This window comes from Simochromis diagramma, unplaced genomic scaffold, assembly GCF_900408965.1.
Source record: "Simochromis diagramma unplaced genomic scaffold, fSimDia1.1 OVJJ01000304.1, whole genome shotgun sequence".
NCBI classification, from domain to species: domain Eukaryota; kingdom Metazoa; phylum Chordata; class Actinopteri; order Cichliformes; family Cichlidae; genus Simochromis; species Simochromis diagramma.
Genome location: NW_024387030.1, coordinates 17,167,233 through 17,186,360, shown reverse-complemented (window position 1 = coordinate 17,186,360; position 19,128 = coordinate 17,167,233). Strand labels below are relative to the sequence as shown.

The 19,128-nt window shown below is 42.3% G+C and overlaps 1 protein-coding gene across 2 annotated transcripts in view; it reads left to right on the top strand.

The window, feature by feature from the left end:
* atrn (attractin) overlaps window positions 1–18,531 on the top strand; it is a 129,381-nt gene extending 110,850 nt beyond the window's left edge. The window contains exons 27-29 of one of the 2 annotated variants that reach the window (XM_040042310.1): window positions 701–808; window positions 10,717–10,831; window positions 14,048–18,531. In XM_040042310.1, coding sequence (XP_039898244.1) covers window positions 701–808; window positions 10,717–10,831; window positions 14,048–14,172 — 348 coding nt within the window. In that variant the 3' untranslated portion in view covers window positions 14,173–18,531. Of the gene's footprint in view, window positions 1–700; window positions 9,305–10,716; window positions 10,832–14,047 lie in introns of those variants that run through there. The other variant, XM_040042309.1, reaches the window with a different exon arrangement.
* Window positions 18,532–19,128: the final 597 nt, after the last annotated feature.

Sequence of the window (19,128 nt, the reverse complement as noted above, 5' to 3'; positions counted from 1 at the left end):
TCACACTCACAGGTGGATGTCCATGAGATAAATGGAGATCAGTCAAACACGTATTGATTGATTTGCAGGACTGTAGGATGGATTACCAGGATTCAATTCAATTCAATTTGTATAGCGTCAAATCACAACAACAGTGGCCTCAATGATTTAACGTAAAGTCATTGTGCTAACCTTTATTTCACTGCATGGAAGAAAATGAGTACCTCTGTACTGGTTAAATTCAGCTCCATAGTGAAATACTCACAGCTTGGTGAGCAGTGCTAGGGTTAGCTGTTATTTGTTACAGTCGTACATATGTTTCACCACAGTGTTTAGATTGACAGTTTCCAATTTTGTGTTGCTGGTGGCGTGGCTACAATTTGCTCACTGAACAAAACGCACGAACCACTGTTCGAAAAGATCCCCCGAGTGTGAAATCAAACTTCACACAACTAAAGAATACACACAGAGACGTACACAGATCGTGGCTGTTCAACCAAGTGGATACAAATTAAATTAATGGCGGTCAAAGTGGACTTCTCACTCTTTTACTTCAGTGAACGATCTAAATGTTTTCTGCTAGCTGGGTTGTGTGTGTGAAAAGTCATTTTTAAAAATAAAAAAAAAGCCCACCTCCTGATGGGCAGTTGTCTGGAGAATGGACAGTAGATGGTATTTATCTGTCACTGACCTTCGCATTACTCTCCTTCCTTTTTCTTAGCAACTGCTGAGGGAGATGCAGCAGATGGCCAGCCGGCCTTTTGCCACCATCAACGTCGCCTTGGAGACTGAGGAGGAGCCGCCTGACCTCATAGGAGGAAACGTCAAGGTTAGCGCAACCTTTTCCTTAAAGCAATCAACACAGAACCCCAGAGATCTACTTCTCTTGTCTGGGTTGACGGTTACCGCAGGCAGGAAAGTTCCATCTATGTTTGCCCGTGTCACTCATCTGCCCTCAAGTGGGAGCTCAGTCTTGTGTCTTTTGGCTGCTTTTTTGATTATGCTCAGGGAGAGATATACTGCACGTCATCTGCTTTACGTCAATGTTGGCTCTGAAGAATGTTTTTTTTAAGGAGATCTCATTAGTTTTCAGCAAGCCAAGAAGGCCAAATTGAGCTCTCTTATGAAGAAGAGTTTGAAGTGCATTACAGGTCTAGTACATCTAATGAGGGTCAATGCAGTGTGCATTTGCCGGGACAGTGCGAGGGTTGGATGATGTTGAATGTGGGCTGCCAATGAGTAACACAGCACATTATACCAGTTATTTCCAGGTTATGTGGGTAGCCTGTGAATTCTAATGGAAATGAATTGAGTTAACCCAGGAGTTAAATACATGCAGACAAGAATACGGTTCTGCTGATTAAGACAGTACTTACCTCCCACATTGAGATATTCTTCATTTGATTAAAAAAAATTGACACCTTCTCACGCAAAGTGTTTGCAGACATGAAGATAATGAAACAATTAGGGGGTAACAATAAAATCATAATCTTCATCTTAGAAAACACACTTGTTTTAGTGCATCAGTGTGTTTGATGGACAAGCAGAAAATAAAGGTAGCAAGTTTACTCGTTCATATTTGGAGTGCAGCATAAGAACTGGTAAAGATTTCATTCGGGAACTACCTTAAAGGCAGTTTTGAGTACTCTGGCAAGTGACTGCACAGCCGGTTTTTTTGCACATGCATGCACTTCAGCCGTGACAGATACCGTCCATTTCAGTTTGATCATCGCTCAGTGGACTTCGTTATAGCGACTTCGGTAGCTCTGTTGCACAGTCTGTGCGATGTGAGATTGCACCAATTTGTGCCTATATGAGACCATTGGTAATGATTCAGTGTTTTTACTGTTACCAAAGGGTTGCATCCTGCTACTTGCACACTCTCAAATAACTCAAAGGGCATATTTCCACTAGTGAGATTCCCGCTGATGCAGACCATCTCCTGTTGCGTGCTACATGTGGGAACCGAATACTTCAGACAGAGTCGTGACTTGATTATCCTGACGGCTTTTTGAGTGAAAACATCCCCGCCACCCCTCCGAACACACACACAACATTCTGAATTATAGGTACGGTGAAAAGAAATCTGTGTAGAGAGAAAGTGCTGAAAGTAGTAGAAGGGTAGATTTAAACATAAAGGTCAAGGTAAGGTAGAGATGGCGGTTTAGAAGACTTCATTATAGAGCGGAGTTTAACGTGCCGGCAGGAGAAGTCGGAGTGGATTTAAATGCAGATGCCGAGAATAGGTGCAGTAGCAGAAAACATTTAAAAGTAGGAATCGTGCACTTATAGAAATTGCAGTTTAGTATACAACGGCACAGAGCCGCAGGCAGGTATACCTGTGACTGTGCGCTTTGTGATGAATGACCCCTGAATGCAGATGCAGCTCAGAATTATAGGACTGTGCAGCAGGCTAGCTCAGGGCCCCTCGGCTCTGACAGGGTCCATGCATCTCAAGGGGCTTGGATCATGAGCACAAGGTTACTTCTAGCAAAGGCTGCGGGGCCCCTCGGGAAGATCAGCAGCTAATCAAACCCCTGCTTGAACAGAAACTATGCCGCCTCTTCACATCTCTGCTCCTCTATCCTCACTTCTTCTCTCCTCTTCTCATCTTTCCTTTCCTTTAAATATTCCCTTCCCTACTGCCTCCTTCTTCGTCCCTCTTTTTTTCTTCTCGCTTTCTTTTAACTTCTTTGTAATTTACCATCTTTTACTGTTTTTTTTCTCTTTTATCTTCATTTTATTCATTTTGCTTTCTTTGCTTTATCATTTGCCCTTTCTTTTCATTTTTTTAATGTCCTGTTTTCATCTCTTCTGTTAATCTCGGGCTTTTATTATCTTATTTTGTCTTTCCTTTGTCTGCTTTTCATTGTAATTTCCTTGTTAGCCTCTTCCACTTTTCTCTGTTTTATGCCCTCTCTCCCCTTTTAATGCATTCTTGCATTTTCTACATTTCGATTTTTTTCCCCTTTACCCAGCAGTGGTTCTCGTCTCTACTTTTACTCTTTTCTTGTTGGCTTCCGTTTGTCGTTTCTCTTCTCATGTCATTTATTCAAATCTATTCAGTATATTTTCCCATTTCTTTATTTATATTGCTTCTTCTGTTCTTGTCTTCTTATATTTTGCCTCCAGTTTTGTCCTCCTTTTGTCCTCTTTATTTTCACGTTTTTCTCCATTTTGACTCATTCTGTCCTCTGCTTTGTATCTTTTCTTTTTCTTTTCGTCGCTCTTGTGCTCTGTCTGACATCCTTACTTCACTGTAGTGTTCTCCTCTAATTTACTAGCCCTTAAATGATCCTATCAGCTGTCTAGGATTTTCTATTGGCCTTATCTGTTTTTTCCCTTTATTGTGTGTGTTTATGTGCATTCTGTGTGCACTCCTGTGTGTCGCTGTGGCGGAGAAAGAAAAGATGCTGCAGAATCAGACTCTTCCTGCTCTGCATTACCTTTTCTTCTTCCTGGTCTTTTTTTTTCTTGTTTCTTCTATTCTTCCCAGCCTGCTCTCCTCCTCTCCATCAGGGTAGGAGCAGCCCAGGAGCAGAGATCCAATTTAGATCTTCCTCCTCAGCTTTCTGTGCCTTAACCTGCTCAGACAGTGAGTGTGCGCTATCCTATCTCCTCTCAGCTCAGATTGAGCGACTCGGAGCAGGTTCTTCCCCTTGTTTCCATGCTGTTTTATCAGGATGCTACAGTTGTGTATTAAGGCCCACAGTCAGAGTATACGGGAGGCCAGGCGCCGCACAGCAAGCTCAAGATCATTAAAGTTGTTTATAGTCACGATGGGAAGTCCAAACTTGCTCCGCCGATGAGATATATTCACTCAGCTCCTGCCAAATGGAGCCTGCGGTCCCAGCATAGCAGGCAGATGATTACCTTTGTGACGCCTTCTGCTCTGCTTTTATTCATAGATACTGTGTGAAGAGAGGAAATCAGGACATGTGAGGCAAAAAAAAAAGTAGTGTTTGCTATTGGGAGGGAAAAGTATTGTTTTATCTAACGTGTTTATGATATGTCATTCTAAGCTGCAGGTCAGGCGTATTCTACTAATGTTGGTGTCTTTACCTATTAAAACCCTACTAGGAGTAGTGTTTTCTGATCAGAGTGGAGTCTGCCACATTTCAGACCTGATTATAGGACAAAATGACTGGTTGTGCATCAGTTATTTAACTACCCTTCAAATAACCTGGAATCTAATGGTCATCAACCCACATCTTTGTTGAGATATACTGAGTTATCAATACTTGCCCTTAAAGGTACAGAGAAGGTCGTCAAATTCTGTCTTAATGAGGCAAAATCAATCAGTGCAGATCAGTGCTCAGTTATTTTTATTTGCTAGGGTTTGTTTTTTCTTTATGAAAGACAAGATATTCATTGTGTACCTCATTTTTTAGGTCCTTTCTGTATTTCATTGTGAAATGGAAAAAAAAGGGACTTTTCCTCCCAGATTCAATTACAATTACATGCAATTACACATTTTTGATGTCTGAGGTTATATTTCCTGAGGTGTTTTATGTTGTTTTGTCAGTAATCAGTGTTTCTGTTCTGGCACTTATGTAAAAACCAACAAACAGAAATGGGCTGAAAGATGAGGGAGCACTAGAAGAAAAGTATGTGCCTTTTGTTTGTTTTGGCCAGCACATCAGATACCTCAGTTTGTTTTAGCTTGTGTGTGCGTGCGTTTGGATTAAAAATGACAGCCATTGTTCTCTTCTGTCTTTAGTCTTCAAATAAAATTAGCATGCGGTTGGCATTACTGCACATACACTTCAGTGAAAAAAACCCTCTAAATTAGACAAGAACTGGACTGAAAATTAGTGGCAACAGATCCTATACTTGCATGTTTTGGTTCAAATTCAAATTTAATCCAAATTTAAACTTGGTTCATGTATGTATGGAGGAGGTCAGCAGCGAGTGTCTACAGCCATCTGTAAAACACAGTGGAAGCTGTATCATGGTTTGGGGCTGCATTTCAGCCGGGGATGCTGGGAATCTTTTTGAGTTATGAATGCTGAAAAAAACCATCCAAATTGGCTCCACCAAGCAATATTTATTTTTCTGGATGACAATGATCTGACTGTAAGTGCAGTAAAAGCATTTTTTGGAAACACAGAATGGAACATTATCAGTCACGGATTGTACTTGAACATTTTTGAAGCTCAGTGGGATCAACTTGACAGAGAACCGAACAAAAGGCATCCAAAGTTCAAAGAAGAGCTTTGAATGTCCATCAAGATTGTTTTGTATTTACTCATTTTCATCGTGGTCTAAGATTAAAACCAGTTTTGTGATTTGAAAACATGTAAATGTTACATTGGGAATGGGGCAGGTACTTTTAATTAGTATACTTACATGCTTTTTCCATTTATAATTGCATATTTGAATAAATTGCTGCACATATTGCCTATTTGCCCAGCAAAACATAAAGAAATATGTGTGGTTGGAGGCTTTTGCACAGTACTGCACTTATATATAAACTTCTCTGGAGGATTTAGTTCAAATCCATCACCATATGTTGCCATTACAGGGTGCCAAATGATTTTTGGTGGAAAGAAACCAACTCACTAAAAACTCAAAGTTGGCTCAGTGGTGCGGCTGTACCTGGTGAGTCACCACAACAGGGAGACTGGCTTGCTCTTGTTGCTGCTAGGGGAAAACTATCCCCTGGCTGCTGCTAAAGTAGAAACGAATGCAGTGGATGAAAGCGGAGCAGCATGCGGTTGCTTTGTATGCCCACATCAGTGTGCACTTATGTGTGTTTTTGTGTGTGTGTGGGCAATTCTTCCTACTGGGCTAATTACTGGAGGTAATTTAACAAAACCTTTTGCCGCTCTGCCTGGCCACTCTAGATAACTCTCCAGAGTGGCGGCTGGTGAGGAAGGTTGAGCAAGGGGGAGCCGGCGGAGTTGGGGGAGAGCGCTTCAACACCATATAACAAAGGCATCTGCTGGGGAATGTTATTAACATGCAGCTTCTGAAGAAGACCACAGAAAAAGACACCTCCTTCGGGGAACATCTTAGGCAAAGACAAAGCACGCTCAAAGAGTTTGAAAGGATGGATAATTGAATTTTTCAAGGTGTTGTTTTTTTGATCCCCCCCATCCCTTAATTTCTGCATAGGACAAAATAAAATGTACTGTATGTTGTGGAAGATAAATTAGGTGTGTTTGTTTGTTTTGGGGTTTTTGGTTTTTCCTGTTTTGTTTTTCTCAAAAATAGAAAGTGAAGCACCTGCCTAGTAGCGTCAAGTTGAAATTGAGGTTGTACACTGGATGCAGTGCTGATGAACACCGCAATTGACAATGCAACAAGGCCTGTTGAAATCAAAATGATCCCATTGTCACATCTCACATCAGTCTGATAGCGAGTCTCTTCCAATACCACACTTATTCGCAGTGCCTACTCCCTCTTCGGTCTGAATATGAGATACCGGTGTTATAAAATGAGAAACGACACGAAAACAAGTCACAACCTAAGAGCAGCTTGCAGCTGCTGCGGTGGAAATTGGACTTGGACTCTAAGCTGTGAAATTAAAAGCTGCCAGTCTTTTTCTTCTTTTTTTTTTTTGTTTATTTATTTTTACACAGAATACAGATGTGCTCGAGTCATCACGGCGCCACTTATTTTTCAGTTGTAAAAATATTGGATGAGAAATCCATTCTGCCCGAGGCGAAAACAGGCCCGTGGACTGGAGCAAACCCAGCCTAGTTGAAGTGCTTCTGGCAAGGCCAAAATAATTGTTTCATCTTTTCTTGTACCAAGGCATCGAGGAGCAAACTTAGCCAAGTGTGGTATTGCTCTACCTTATGTTGTATTGGTTGTCAGTTGTCGGTATTTTTATTCCCATTTTTTTTAGTAATCCGTGTCAGCAGAATATAATGATGTTCTGGCACCGTGATTTTGAAAATGAGAAGAAATGATCCTTATAGTGAGTGCTTTGTTGTCTTATCTCGTTATTGAGTCATCACTCATTTATCACACAAAGCTGTAAGGGATATTAAGGTTGGTTTTTTTTCTTCTTCTCTTTGTTGCCTTGGGGGAAAATATTGGCTTTTACTTTAATCAAATGAAAAATAGGATGCTTTTATCTGGTTCTCTGCCACCTCTCTTGTGAGTCTTTAATTTTGCTTTTCTAAAGTGCCTTTGGAGCGCTATAGACACCTCTGACTGCGTCCCACAGCAACCTTCACAAAAAGTAAATTAATGTGTACTTCATTTAAATCTATTTTTTTCATTCTCTGTAAAAACCTTAATTGGATATTTTCTGTTTCTATACAGTATACAGTGTTTGAGGTGCTCCAGAGAATTGATAGTAATCAAAGTCAGACCTGATTTTTATTTATCTATTTCAAAAATCAGAACACTAGCTGACAAGGTCATCATACACATGCATTAAACATGATATCTGTGCTGTGAGTTCGTCTGTATTTGCCATTGAAATCCACTCTTAGAGAAGGACTCGTGCTTTTTTCTATTCTTGCTCAGCCTCTGTTTTCGTGAACTCACTGAAAGGAAAGAGAGAAAGAGCTGTGCCTATAAATAGTGTAATATGTGTAAGGGGAATTCCTTGAAGATAAACTGATTGGTTCATACGTGTCATTTCAGACACAAGTGTCAGAAACTTGACAGCTTTCAGAGTTTAGCAGCCTCGTGTCTCACATGGGATGAAGAGTAGCACACTTACAGTTTCCCCAGTAACCACAGATGTTGGGAGGCAAGACTGTTTAAGAGTTTCAGAAATCATTTTTTCACGTTTAGTGAGGCATTTAGTGCTCGTTTGTAAGAAAAATCCTTTAGTCTTATTAAATGCAAACATATAAAAGGGCTGCGTTATGTGATAGCTGTGGTAGCCCTCAGATGTCAAACACACAGAAAACACCAGTAAACAACAGAAATGGAATAAAACACAAAGACAATGTTAAAGATACACAAAAGATGAATAAAACACAGGGAGTTGGATAAAACACAAAGTACATAAAACAAAAACACTACAGTAGTTTTGGGGAGACAATAGCGTCACTGAACAGCTGTGAAAGTGGCATAAACCAAAACATGCAAAGTATTGCACTGAGACGTGTTTAAAAAAAGCAGAGAGAGAGTAAGCGCAGGTCATATGTTTCTATTCATATAATACTACATATTATATGCTACAGTAGACTTTTGTTATTAGCTGTTAACTTGTCACTTCTACAGCTGTTACGTCACATTATCGTCTCCCAAAAAAACTTTGCTTGTCTTTTGTGAGATTTTTCAGCATTTTTACATGTTTACATGTTCTTTTACAACTTGATGTTGAAATGTGACAGTGAGCACCACCGAGGCAAGCGATTTAAAAGACAAACAAATGGCAAAAGCAAGGGAGTGAAAGAGTGTTTTTTTTTCCCTTTTTAATAGAAAACATTACATGGAAGAAGGAGCTCTGTCTTCACCGTGATAAGCTGTTGTGAAGTTTTCCCTTGTCTGGGTCAGAGGTCATGAAGGAGACGCTGTGGCACTCTATATGGATTGTAAAGCATAAACTCTCCGTGATTTTAGCCTTTTAAAAATATCTTTACAAGAGTGGGGTGGAGGTGAAGAAGGAGGCTGAAGGAGAAGAGAATGCAAAACAAAGCAGTGACCCATCCTATTATCTTTGGGCCTCTTTGTCTACATTAGTCAGATTAATTTCTCAAAGCCGTGCCACTGTTACAGTAATTTATTTATTGCATGTCAGAGTTGAGAAGCAGGCCACAGCTTTAGTGTCTGGGAATTTATTTGCTGCTGCTGGTTCGACTGCAGTGTTTCCAGAGGGTGACACGCCAACACCCCGTCAGTTCTCAGGAAGGGCTTTAATGCTGTGTGTGTGTAAATGTGAGAGGAGAAAGTGTTGCGAGCTCTTATATACACACATTGGTGTTATGCACACGCAGCGCAAAGTGTAAAGCCAGTTTTTCTGTTTAGCCAGTTGTTATATGAACATAGGCTTTGGCTGAATGCATCTTGGAATACTAACTTATTTCTTGCATGAAATGGTGTAATTTTTAGAGGTGCATTTTGCTGGACAAAAATAGTAAAAATGACTGTTAAATGTAAGAGAAAGTTTGCAAGCAGGCCGCCATGTTGGTTTTTGCCCAAAATCTAGGAGCATGGTTTGCATTTGCATGGTTGCACGAGGCCGTAGAAGAGAGAGAGGCCCTGTCGATTATCTGTTACGACACCGCCCTAGTGGCCTGTCCATCAAGCGTCCAGTGCTGCGAAGCATTGCGATCACTTGCGTGCAAGAACCCCCTCTTGGGACATCTCCCATAAGAGGGTACAGCTGTGTGAAAATGTTACGGGAGTGCCAGAGTGTCCTACCCAGTCAAATTGCAGTCATTGCTTTTAGAGAAAAACTGATATGATGGTTTATCCATGCATGAGGCCGACGTGTAAAATCACCAGCACATTTATTGAGTGTCTGGAAGGCATGATGGTGTCCACTAAGGCGTACTGTATACAGTGCACATAACTGGGCATAAAATGCCCTTCTCTGTCAGGTTGTACCTGAGCACGGCCAATTGCACAGGCACACCTCCGAAAGCACACATGCCATAAACAGACAGACACACATGTGTGCGGGCATAAACAAATACAGACTCCCTTCTGTTACAGCACCAGCTGAACTGAATCCCTACTCAGACACACACACACACATACATACAGACACCCAAAGGCATCCAGGTCTTTGTGCCACTTCCCTAGCTACCTGCGAGACAGCCTGTGTATCTGCTGGTATGAAAGGTAAGCCTCAGAGAGACGGAGCAGAGAATAAATGTGTAAAATGGGTCAGAGCCTGAATATCATTACTGCCCTGCTCCCCATGTGTATACTTACTGTGTGTGTGTGTGTGTGTGTGTGTGTATCTGTATGTGTGAGAGAGACAAGCTGTGATGAATTTGTGAGTGAAAAGGCGAAAAGAGTGTGTGCCTAGTGCTGCATGTGCGTGCGTGTGTCACTTTAGCTGCATTCCCACTCGGGGAGTTAAACTCAACTCTCCAGAGTATAAAGACTGCCATGGGAAGGATCTCAACTTGTCTGTTTTGGAAGGTTTTGTGTTTGAGCACATTGAGAGGCAGTGTCAGTAGTGTGTGAAGCCATGCCATGGCCCAATTTTTCTTGTCCGGCTCAGGAATTCAAAACACAAAGCCAGAGAGACACAGGAAGTTATCTGTATGCAGGCAAGATGGTGGCATTCTCCATATCCATATCCTCTGTCGAGGTAAAACTATAAATATTGTACGAGGCTAGCATCAGCAGCAGATCCAGACAGTGTTTACAGGGTGGAGGGGGGGACGGGACTCATCCCCCACATATGGATGAGTCGCTGATAAAAAGGAGATAATGGTATTAGAGAGTCAGGCGTGTCAGACGGCCTGCAGCGACCGGAGCGCACCGCCGACCCAAATCTCCATTCAGGCGTCTTCGCTTGATAGCCACTCATTGCCAACGCTGCACACATGCGGCATTGTCATGAAATTGTGCTCAGTTGGGGATTTTGAAGGTTGGAGGGGTGGGCAATTTGTGCCTGCAGATCAGTAGTTGCATCTCAGCACGGGATAGAAAGGTGGGTTTTTTGTGTTTCTGTGCATGTTGCTGACACAAACAAGAACAGTAACAGTAAAGCCTCTGTTATCCACGGCTTTGAAAATGGTGTGTGTTCACCAGGATTTGAGAGCCTTGTGATGTATACTTTTTTCTTCTTTTCCCATTTTCTTTCCACAGTCCGTCCCAAAACCCATCGCCCTCGAGCCTTGCTTTGGCAACAAAGCCGCCGTGCTCTCCATCTTTGTACGGTTACCCAGGGGCACCGGCGGAATCCCTCCTCCAGGACAGTCTGGTAAGACGCAGCCTTTAAAATCCTTCACTTGTTTTTCTTTCCTGACTTGTTTGTTTGATTGAGCCTCACTTTTTTTACATCATCTTTCCTTGATCTGACTTCCTCCCCGCTCTGTTATGTACTGTAGCTTTGGTCTTAGTCGGTCCATGACAATTTTGAGCCTTTCAGTCTTTTTTCAACGTGGTTCACTTCCTCTTTCTTTTGTTATCCAACACTGACTTTATGATCCAGCCTCCAGTGTATACACACACACACCAGCTCCAGTTTTAAGAAAATGAAACTGGTGATCTTGATTCTTAATCTATAGATTAGTTACATTTTTATTTAATATTTGTACAGGATAAACCTGCAAAATGCTTCCAAGTTAATGCATTTAATATACATGGATAAAAAAATAATTGAGAGCTCACGCATCTATTTTTCCCCCCCCCAGGCTTATATATGTAAATAAAAAAAAAAAAATTAGGATGCAAGGACCAGATTTGGGTTTTGGTGGGAGGGAAAAAAGCACTATCAGCATTTAGAAACAGAGCACAGTGAGAAGATGACATAAAAATTAGGAATTTAGAGATTTCTTGGTGTTCCTTTTTCAAAATATAGGAAGGAGAGAATATTTAAATCAAGCGCGCAAACTGATTTGTGACGTGCTATTTGCACTGATATTTAACGCTGGAAAAAAGCATGTATTGCGCCCTGTATTAGCTCACTTGCGGCAGCAAAACCTTCCAGCCACTCTTTAGTTTTTAGCAGTTGGAGAAAGGAGAGAACGGAGGGATCACGATGTGGATTTTGGACCCCATCCTGAAAATAATCAGGCCTCGGATGGACGTCAGTCTGGGCAATACCTTTACGTTAAACCTTAAATTTAATTACACTCAAATTGAACCGTTGTGATTTCAGGACCATGGAGAGCACTCAAGGTTTCACAGTGATCTCATGAGCTCTACTTGACCACATGACTGATTTTAGTGGTGGACCTACTCAAATTCAGCTGCGTGCACTTTGGACCAGTCGCCAGCCTCTCACAGGGCATTCGCACTCTCATTCACACCTATGTGCAATTTAGAATCACCAATTAAGCCGACCTCACTAACTGCCTGTTTTTGGACATCAGCTGATTGTGCCTGTGTTTGGAAAACAGCACAACAGTTGTAAATTACTCGCAGAACCAACCACACCTCTGAGTGCTACTTGGGGATTGCGTGATTTTTAGTCTCAGCAAAATCATGCACATCCATCTCGACAGTGGTCTAACATGTTTACAGTAATTACTTCATGTAGCACCATCGTTTTGATGTGGATGTATTCATTTTTAAAAACGCTGCCGCTTGAAAGCAGCAGTGCTATTCCTGGTTTTCCTCAGTTACTGCTCTTCACTCCCTCCTTTTTTTTTTTCCCTCTTCCTGTGGCGAAATGAAGACTGCTTGTTGCTTTCCTACCTTCATCTACTTGGTGTGTTAGGAAGCATACTGCAGCTATATCCATGCAGACTCATTCTGTGCTTGATTCCTCTCTGTCCTCTTCTCATCCTCGTTGCTTTAAAGTGCAATCTAGTGTTTTTCCTGTTTCCCTCTGCTCCCTTCTTTCCCTTCCTCCTCCTTTTTTTTTGCCCAACTTCTGACTGCACTGAGAATTGAGTCCATTACTTTCTTTCATCCTCTGCTCTGTCACTTGCTGTCTTCACATTCCCACCCATGCTTCATCTGTTTTCCTTATCTTTCTTTTCAAGATCCTCTGATAAGACCCAAGTGCTGCTTCCCTTCCCTTTTCTTAGTTTTTGTTTCCTGTTCTCTTTCTTTTACTGTCTCAATAATTCAACTCTCCTTTCTTTCAGTATTTTTTTCCTCCTCTGTGTTGTATAGCTCTTTGCCTCCCACAGTTGCAGTCCCCAGACCATCAGCATGCCTAAGGCCCTTATTAATTACCACATTGTCCTTTTGTCATAACAAAACTGCCGCGGCTCTCGATGGAGCTTTCCCTCGGGCAGCTTTTGTTGAGACCATGTTAGCCGTGTTCCTCCCATCTCCTCGTGCCCTGGGGGGGGGTGGGGTGTCTACCGTTATAATGCTTTTAACTTGCTCCCCATCCGACCGTGTTGCTTTCAGATCTTTAAACTGCTTTCAGTTTTTCAGCATCCCAGCCTCATCGCACTCTTTAGCTCATTTCATAGCAACCAAAAGGATATCACCACCACAGATTATCACTGATTTCTATCTTCGGCTCGTTTAGGTGATTTGAGCCATCCTGCTTTTTTTTTCTCTTTTTCAACCAATAAGAAACTAGTAGTATCTGTATGATTTCTCAGCATGCGATCCCTAGCGCAGCCGCTTTCTCTTTTTTTGCCTTCAGTGTTTACTTGATTGCAGTAAATGCATCTAATATTGGTGATAAATGGAGTTTACTGGTATTTCATGGCTCAGAGAATGTTATTAAATGTTGATGAAGTGTGGTGTAAGTTAATGATTGCCAGCTCTGCACGTTTGTGTACGCGGTTGTGAGTTGGCAGTTGTGTGTTTTGCTTTCCACACATCAGCAGCTTTCCCCACATTACAGTTACTGCATTAAGAGTTAGCCTCATATTGCAAGTGTAGCCTAATTAATGCTGGGTTTTTGAGACTGTTACCAGTGCATACATTTCAGTGTCTTAATTTTTTTCCTTAATTATAAACGATCTCCTCGCCATTTTAACATGGCTTAGCATTTAACTTCTCTCCATCTAATTTAACTTATATGCATCGATTTCCTTATTTATGGGTCAGTTTCTACTTTAAACTTGATCATTTATCCTCATTCCCGGCTCCACATTTGTATTCTTGGAGGTTAAAAGTGCTAACATCACAGTTCATCCTCTGTCTTAAAGGTCACACTGTGTTTTTTAGGTTTTTTAAGTTGTCTTCTGATTGGCTGCCTCTCGCAAAAAAAAGAAAAAGGAAAAAAAAAAGCTCTGTGCTTGAGGTGATCATATTCAGGGGTGCACATGTCGCATGCACACCTGTGGACCACTCATGTGCACCCCTGATCATAGTAGATCGTACCTTGTCTTTTGTGGAGCAGTGTGATTATTTGCACATGTTTGAAACTTTGGACATGTTTTATATGTTATACAAAGTTCACAGGTTGATATGACAGAAAATAAGGAAAAGCGTAATAAAAGTAATTCATGTTTGTAGTTTTATATCTTTTACTTTAACTAAACGAGTCCTCCTGTGTGCGCAGGTCTGGCCGTGGCCAGCGCGCTGGTCGATGTATCTCAGCAGATGTGTGTGGGGTACAAGGAGAAGTCTGGCGGACTGAGGAACCGTAAACAGCAGCCCACAGCACAGCCATCCACCTGCATCTGACTGCATCCCCTGTCCTCTTCTACCATCCCAACACCAAAAGCTCTCCCATCAGCCTCCCCCACCCTCCCCTCGCCTCAGCCCCATCCTTCAGAGACTCCCACCAGCTCCGTTCTGGCAGGGAGAGGTGCATGCTGGGACGCAGGACTTGAACGTTTTGGTGAAGGGGGCCGAGACATCTGGCAGACTGCAGCCTCAGAGGTCTCCCCCTTCCTGTCCTCCTACAGGAACTTTGATGCTTGGAGTCCCCTCGAACTGATCGACAGAAACTAGACACAGAGAGGGGGGAGGGAGGGAGGAAGGAAGGAAGGGACAGAGCAGGTGCTGACCCCTCCCCTCCCCCTCAGTGAAACATTTTACATTTGTCGACACCACCTCGTTAGTCGAGGCGGCCACGGCTTGCTGCTAGAAGAGATCCTTGTCTCGTAGTTTTTGACAAAACAAAAAACAAAACAAAAAAAAAATCCAGAGACTTTGCGACCGTCTATGTTCGCATTTTATTTAAGTTATTGTTGTTCTTTCTTTTGTATTGTGTTATTTCAGAGGCAGGAACAAAACTGGACACGCTCAGTTGGACATGCACACACAAAAACGCATAACACACACTTCAGCAAGCCCTTGTACCCATTTGTAGCCCATTGTCACCTGCTGTCATGTTCACAGCTCAGCACTGAGGGCTGTTGTCACTGGAGTCCTGCACAGTTTGGCCTCCGAGCAAGCTAACAGCATGTTCAGTCTTCCTTTAATGAGGATCCACTGTAGGAGGTTGCCTGTGTAGCCAGAGCCCATTTAAAGAGTGTGTGACATTTCAATCGGCCTATGTGTCTTCTCCCACTGCCCACTCTTGCGGCCTGTCTGGAGCTTCGTCTCTCTGTCTTTGGCCATTTGGCTGCCGAGCCGTCCGCCGCACAAGGCAAGACCGCTGCAATGCAAGACCGCTGCAATGCCTCACCCGTGCTGGCCGGCTGGCTGCTGGATCGCCAGTGCAATTGAAACTTTTCCAGCTAATTACTCTTCCAGTTCTAATGAAAGCCAATGGCAGCATGCAAAGCTCACACACACACACACAGAGCTAGAAGTAGTGGTGGGGTGGGGGGAGACCCCTGGCAATTAAAAATTGTCCTCGAAACCATTGTGACACAGGCTTCCTATAGATCACGTGACTCTGACTGAAGTGATTTGGCTGATGTTAGTGACCGCTGCCAGGGCAACTGTTGAGCTCTGAGACTGTTGCCTAAGAAATCCATACCTTCTAATTACTGCTCTCATTTCCCAAAATGCAATGCATCCCTCCTACCCCCGGGATACCAGCATCTCCGCCGCTCTTATTGTGCCATTCGATTGCGATTGTTCCACATCTGTGATCTATCTACAACTGCCCAATTAGCCCATACAGCAGCGGCGTCTGTGCCCTTATCGATGCGGCTACAGTGGAGCTGCTAAACCCCAGCGTTTAAATGGTAAAGTGCAGTGTTTTTTACTTTTGTTAGCAGCCAGAATGCATGAGTCAGTGCCTGTTTCTTTAAGAGCATCGTTTTTTAAAAATGGACTTTTGAATTGGCCTCCATGTCACAGAAGACCCTGGTTATTTATTCTGAAAGAAAAAAAAATTGTCTCTTATGTTGTCGTCTGGTCCCTCAGCTGCTTTTCCCTGCACTTGACTACAGTCTACATCTAAAATATCGGTCCTGCTTTTAAAGCAGCATTACTTCAAGTGGGAAAATGAGGGAAAATGCAGAATAAAAAACCTCAAGGCAAACACAGAAAAACTGAGATTGGTAGATTAAAACAGAGATGTCACAACTAAAGCATCAAATTTGGGTTTGTGCCATTTTTTGCTTTAGTTTTTCTTTCTTTGTTCAATTTTGCATGTAGCTATATATGTATCTTATTGTTCACATTTACAGGATATAAGTTGTACACTGCAGCACTTTTAGGCCTTCGACACATTTGTTGGTGTATCAACCTATAGGAAATATGGTGCGTCTCCTGCAGTCTCGTAAGGTTGTAAACTTCCCGCTCTCTGGGAAGTGCAGCAATAGAACAATTTAATAGTTTGCATTCTACCCTAAAGAGCTCGTTGTGTTTAGTTCCTGGCTCTCACATGTGCTCAGCATACTAGAACTTCACACCGCCTGGTTAAAGGGCACACTTTTAGCACTGGGAAAAGGTCAGAACAGAAAGCATGAACAAAGCTGACATTCTGTAATTATAGAGTGCCGCGTGCGCTCGTGACTCCGCTTGGCGAGCGTCACGGCGCGGAGAAGCGGCTCCGTTCGTGCTCGTGCTTTGAGGAATCAAAGTGCTTCACCTGCAGTCTTTATCAGTTTTCCTCTGCTAGAATAAAGGGTTTGTTTTTTTACCCAACATGGGTAGTTTGATGTTTTGTTGGGTTGTTTTTACAGAATAAAATAATATTAATTATTATTATTTATATTAAGCTGAGGCTCTGGATGTTGTAGGGCGTTTTGGTAATAACCAACTATTATTACATGAATGTGATGATCACAAAGAGTCCTGAGTTCCACAGAGTATTTTTATTTAGTACTTTTTTAGTCCCTTTGAAAACACCTACCACCCTGTCTCAGAATGAAGGAGTTCTTTCACCTCCAACCATTTGAAGGTGGAGTTCAGTTCAAGAAACTCTGATAAAACATGCTATGTTGGCCATTGGAAGAAGAAAATTACGCTCTGTGTGAGATTTGGCTTAAAAGTGAGACTTTACAATAACCTGTGAGGCAAAAGTGTGGCAGAGACACGACAGACACGCGGCTCGCAAACTCCCATTAACCGCCATCAAAGGTGGCGATGTGCTCCCAACACTAAAATGCCTGAACGGCACATGAACTACATCTGTCTTTCCTCTGCAGCGTCAGCAGCTCTGAGATCTGCCAGCACCTTTGCGTTTTTGATTTCTCTGCAGGTTAACGTTTTCACTCCGCAGCAGGCCTGTTTCTGTTTAACATAAAACACTAGCTGTTCACGATGCTCAATCGCTTTACTGTACTCTCCAGTGACAAAACCTACAACGGCAGTCGTTTTCATCATTGCAAATATGATTTTGTTGCATTGACTCTCTCCATACGAGTGTGGTGTACAACTGCTTCGACTGTACTGCAGTAATAATTTCATAAAGATTGTTTGTTTTGTTTTGTTTTCTATAAATGAATGTAAAATCTGTGCAGCCAAGGTAAATCTGTAAACTGTAACTCACCGGGGACGGTTTGTCGCCACTTTCTTTCTTTGGCCGTGGGTGACAGGGCGGTGCAGTGGTTAATGCAGACGGCAGAGGAACTGTGGGATGATGGGTTCAGACCATTAAAGAGCGAGTTGTCACTTTGAAGTTTTTTTCCTTTTTTAAGAAAGACACTGAGCTTGTAAAGAAGATGTGAGCTCTGCATGCCCAGTCAGCCCACTGTGATCTTCTTCTGCTTGATGGTTCAAACGACACGGATCCTGTGTCGGATACTGATGTCTTTGAGATAATGTTGAATGTTTGTGTTTTTGTCTTTAACCTCTGTGCTATGATTGGCTTAAGAAACTCAAACGAGACTAAAGTTTTCCCAGATTTTTGACATGTATATGAAACCTGTTTATCTGTAAACATGTTTGTTGTCAGCAGCCTCACACCGGACTCCTACACAAGTCCCAAGCATTCAGCAATTAGATAAATTTAGAAGTAATATTGCAGTTTCAACATTTATGCAGGGCAGTTCATCCCTGGTCCACCCACACGGCTGTTTTCATTAATTTTGTTTTGCCGATCAGGCATCTTCTCAGGACTGTGTTGGCGTGTACAGACTCAGAGTTGTGTGTTTGCACCTGTTAGGACAGGACTGACTTACAGCTTAATGGTAGGGCTGGACAGTATGACCTGATATCTAAAGCATGTCATTACTTTTATCACTTTAATAATAAATGTAACGACATGTTTCATGTATCATTAGAGCACGATGCCTCATTCTTGGTCTTGGCTAATTGCAGTTTGTCGGGTTCATAATTCTGGGCTTGTGGCCCAGACTGTATGCTGTAATTGGATAAATTTGGCCTGTGCGCGCATTCAAAGCATATTTAGCTCTACAGAACTTGAAGAGAAGTCCATTCAGCCAACTAATGCTTTAAAAGCCCTACTTAGTGTGCTTCAGCCATGCCGAGCAGCAAACGCATTTGCACTCAGCAGGGTGAAGCCACGCCCAGCTGCAGCTACTGTTGTCCAGTTAGGTCGCCCCATGATAACCTCATCTCCCCCCAATGATGACTGATGGACAAAAAGGTCTTGCTGTTTTCATCTCAGCTACATTGTGGCTACGTCCACACGTATACGGGTATTTTTGAAAACGGAGATTTTCCGTTTTTGTTTTTAAAAAAAAAATCCTGTCCACACGTAAATGCAAAATTGAAGGAAAACGCTGCTAGGAACATGCCAAAGCAACAGGTGGCGATATATTCCTAACCATGTAGAAATGTTGGCCAATCAGAAGTCTAGAAGCCTGGGTGGGAAAGAGTAAACAAAGATGGCGCATAGAAGCAGAACTGAGTCCTATGTGTGTAGGGACAGTAACTGTGTGTATATATGTAAGCGTTTAAACACTACAGAGAGTAAAATTAACAGTAACAGTATTTTGTCCAAGTCCACCATGGCAGAAATTCATTTCACCGAAACAAAAACGCGGCACACAGTGTGACCTCAAAATAGGCGCACATCTTTGACGCTGCGTTTTCTCCGTTTTCCTCGTCCGCACATAAATGCAAAAACAAAGTTTTCGAAAATATCCACCCTGGCAGGCGTTTTTAAAAATCTCAGTTTTCAGTGACCGAAAACGCCGTTTACGTGTGGACGAAAGGCAAACGCATAGAAAAATCTGTGTTTTCAAAAATATCCGTGTACGTGTGAGCGTAGCCTGTATCTTATAAATGAACAACTAATAACTAATTTTTGAGATTAGCCACTTTTTGTGG